Raw genomic sequence first — 3,652 nt, 5'->3', positions numbered from 1 at the left:
TGGGGGTGGGGGGAGTCTATGGGGGTGGGGGGGAGTCTATGGGGGTGGGGGGGGAGTCTATGGGGGTGGGGGGAGTCTATGGGGGTGGGGGGGAGTCTATGGGGGTGGGGGGAGTCTATGGGGGTGGGGGGGGAGTCTATGGGGGTGGGGGGGAGTCTATGGGGGTGGGGGGAGTCTATGGGGTGGGGGGAGAGTCTATGGGGGTGGGGGGGGAGGGGGGAGTCTATGGGGGTGGTGGGGGAGTCTATGGGGTGGGGGGAGAGTCTATGGGGGTGGGGGGAGTCTATGGGGTGCCAGTGTGAGTCTATACACTGCCGCTTTAAAAAATTACCCTAGCCCCGCCCCTCACACCCCTCCCTCTTCTCTAGGCCGTGACGTCACCCCCAGTATATATAGGCGGCGCGCACGTGTGCGGCACCGGCGTCTCGCGTTCTCGGTGGGACTTGGCAGCGCGGCTCCAGCGCCACCTCGGAGTCAGCGGGCAGCCACGATGAGGCGGCCTTCTCAAGCCGCGTGCCCCACCACCACCACCGCCACCACGGCAGCCGGCAGCATCGCGACGACACCACCACCGCCGCGTCTCACGGGGCACATCAAGAGGCCCATGAACGCGTTCATGGTGTGGGCTCAGATCGAGAGGCGGCGGCTGATGGAGCTCTCTCCCGAGATGCACAACGCCGAGATCTCCAGGCGGCTCGGCCGCCTCTGGAGGCTGCTGGGAGACGCCGAGAAGAAGCCATTCGTTCGCGAGGCGGAGCGCCTGCGCGCTCAGCACATGGCCGACCACCCCGACTACAAATACCGACCACGCAAGCGGGTCAAGATTCAGCCTCCCGCTCCACAGCTACCTCCTCCTCCATCGTCGTCATCTCAACGCCTTCCTCCACACCAACCTCGCCACCATGCGCCGCCGCCGCCCTCTGCCGCCAGAGCAAAGGCAGCGGCAGCGGCGGGGGGAGGGGGAGCAGGAGGAGGAGGCGGCGTTGCGAGGAAGCGCGCCGTGGCCCACGTGCAGTCGTCCTCCTCCTCCACTGGGAGCAGCCGCAGTCGGGCCGCCGCCACCACGAGGTCGAGGCCGCAGAGGCCGCCGTCGGGAGGAGGCCCCGGACTGTGCGAGCAGGCGACGAGGCACGGCGGCGCCAGGATAGAGGTAGACCCTCCTGGTGGTGGTGGTGATGAAGGTGATGGAGCTGCGCTCATGTCGGGCAGCAGGAGCCGTGGCTACGCGGGCAGCAGCTGGTACGAGCTGGACAAGGAGAAAGTCGTAGAGGAGGAGAAGGAGGATGAAGAGGAGGAGATGGGGCGAGACGTGCAGTTGCTGGGCTCGCTGGACCGAGACGTAGACTCGTTGAGCGAGGGCAGCAGCGCGTCTCACTTTGACTTCCCCGACTTGCGCTCTCCCGAGATGAACGAGATCCTCTCCGGCTCTCCCTGGCTCGAGTCCAGCTTCTCCAGCCTCGTGTTCACGTACTGAGACGTCCCACCAATGTGTGGGCACGTCTGTGTGTGTGTGTGTGCTGGCCACACCGCCTCCTACGCCGTGCCGGCCTTCACAGGTGCTCGCTTAACAGCACTTGTCCCAGCATCACGACAACGCTGCATGGGGGATCTTTATCTTTTGTGTGTGGTGATGCGGTTGGCGACCTCTGTTCGATTCCATTTCACGAACAATCCCAGTGACCATTTTCTGAACCGGTCCTGGGCCTCCCCTAGGTAGACTCGGCCTCAAATGAGTACCTGGTGTGGTGTGTAAACGCCACTGGGGAGACAAAAGCGGTCGGGCGTGGTACTGGCCACCCACCCCCTCGTGTGGCGTTCCGGCCTTCTTAGGAGCAACTCGAACTTGCCCCTACAGTCTGTTGAGGCTATACGGGGGGTTTTGTATTTGTATCTAGAGCGGTGGCGTGGTGGTTGGCGCACTGCTCCGAACCAGCCCACCTGGGTTCGAGTCGGGTCACTGGACAACGTCAGTATCCATTGTGGTTGTCTAAGATGATTCGCTCATGTGCGCGTCTTTAAACTGTTACAAAAGTCGAGTGGCTTATTTTGAATGCGCCCGTAAAGGCGAATTGCTTTACATTGGGTAGAGATTCAACGTTTTTGAAATATATATACCAAGGTCTCGATGTTTTGAATATTTGCATATCGAAATCTACGCTAATTCATTTTCAAACATGAGTTGATTTTACGTTTTAAGCAATTGTGCTTATGTATATACTATATGGTTAACCACTTAGTGGACACAATCGGTGCGAGTTATCTGATCTGGACCTGCACCTCTCCGTGGTCTCCTGAGGCTTAAATGAGTATATGGTGTGTGTGTGTGAAGACCAACACGGGGGAGACAAAGGCGTACGGGTATGGGATGGACCACACCATCCTATTTGTGCGCTGTATCTGCCTTAATAGGTGTTCGCTAACGGCACCTGTCCCAACAGTCTAAAGGACTTTGACGTTACACACGCGCATAGACACCCTAGTTTTCATTCAACAGCTGGATTAGGGCCTCCCTGGATCTGTCGTATATTTGACCATACTTCCCCACGCTGGTCAGTGCGTGTTGGTTAATGGGAGGCAGTAGAGCATCGGGAGCATCGAAGTACGAATCGTCATATGCCGCCTAGAGGTCTTGCACGTGGAGCGTCCTAAACAATGGTCCATCTCTCGCCACGATGTGGGATTGACTGAGCATTACTTAAACAGGGTCGTTAACCTTCATCGCCTTTTGCTGTGTGTGGAGTCTGTGGTTGCATATCTCTGTCCCTCGTGTGATGGAGGATCCGGCCATGGTGACGCTGGCTCATTCCGGGCCCCGAGTATAATGTGTCTTAGTGGGGTGACCGCCACCCCCCTCCTAGTGAGATGACGGGGGAGTTGTCGACAAGAGACTGCGTTGTCTCGAGATCTGAGAAATGTAGGCAAACGTAGAGATGCGGTTCAAATGAGAGGCAGATGAGGTCGCGGTTAGCGAGACTATGGCTTCTCCTAGTATGTGAATAAGCTCGCTTTGTTGATCACATTAAGGTTTCAATGTGAGCTGATGTTTGGTGGATTCGTACGTTTTCATTCGCCCCGGGCCCCCCCCCACCCCCTTGAGCTACTTGGGGCACGCAGCGTATGCTTCGTTTCTTTCTGCCCAGCGCCGTCACTGGCCATGTGAAGTTGGCGATACCACTCGGGGGCCACCGGCTGAGATGAGCGAGCCCATTGAGTAGACCGAGATGATGACTCCTTGACTTTGGGGAAAGTACATGAACTGGACCGTATCTTTGTTCCAGTTGCATTCAAGGTTGTGTACAGATATTTACATATTCGCAGTGTTAAAGGTTGTGAGATTTTTTTTTTAAACCACATCTCTGCTTTATTGATGTCATGGATTGTTCAATATTGTACATTCACTTATAAATATCATAAACGGAGTGCCTCAATGTTGTGACGACCCCATGTGTGTATGCAGTGTATGTGATGTAAGCGGCACTGCCCATAGGTGAACGCGACTACATATTGGTCGATCGAAAAAGATGGTAAGTTGCCAATGCAGAGTCTGAACAGGGCCAGTCATGTACAGTACAACAGATGGTCCATAAAATAGGCGTGTGGGTTAGATCGCGTAAATATAAATGTGTCGTTAAACCCGCCGCCACCCGACACG

The 3,652-nt window shown here is 56.6% G+C and overlaps 1 protein-coding gene across 1 annotated transcript; it reads left to right on the top strand.

The window, feature by feature from the left end:
- The first annotated feature begins 430 nt into the window (after window positions 1-430).
- Window positions 431-3,432, top strand: LOC144725053 (transcription factor Sox-11-A-like). The gene has a single exon (XM_078604495.1). It carries the CDS (start codon window positions 491-493, stop codon window positions 1,472-1,474), a length of 984 nt encoding a protein of 327 aa, XP_078460621.1. The 5' UTR covers window positions 431-490; the 3' UTR covers window positions 1,475-3,432.
- The last annotated feature ends 220 nt before the right edge of the window (window positions 3,433-3,652 follow it).

This window comes from Lampetra planeri, chromosome 22 (assembly GCF_965212315.1).
Source record: "Lampetra planeri chromosome 22, kcLamPlan1.2.h2, whole genome shotgun sequence".
Lineage (NCBI taxonomy): Eukaryota > Metazoa > Chordata > Hyperoartia > Petromyzontiformes > Petromyzontidae > Lampetra > Lampetra planeri.
Note: the sequence above shows the minus strand (reverse complement) of the source record. Positions and strands in the feature narration are given on the sequence as shown.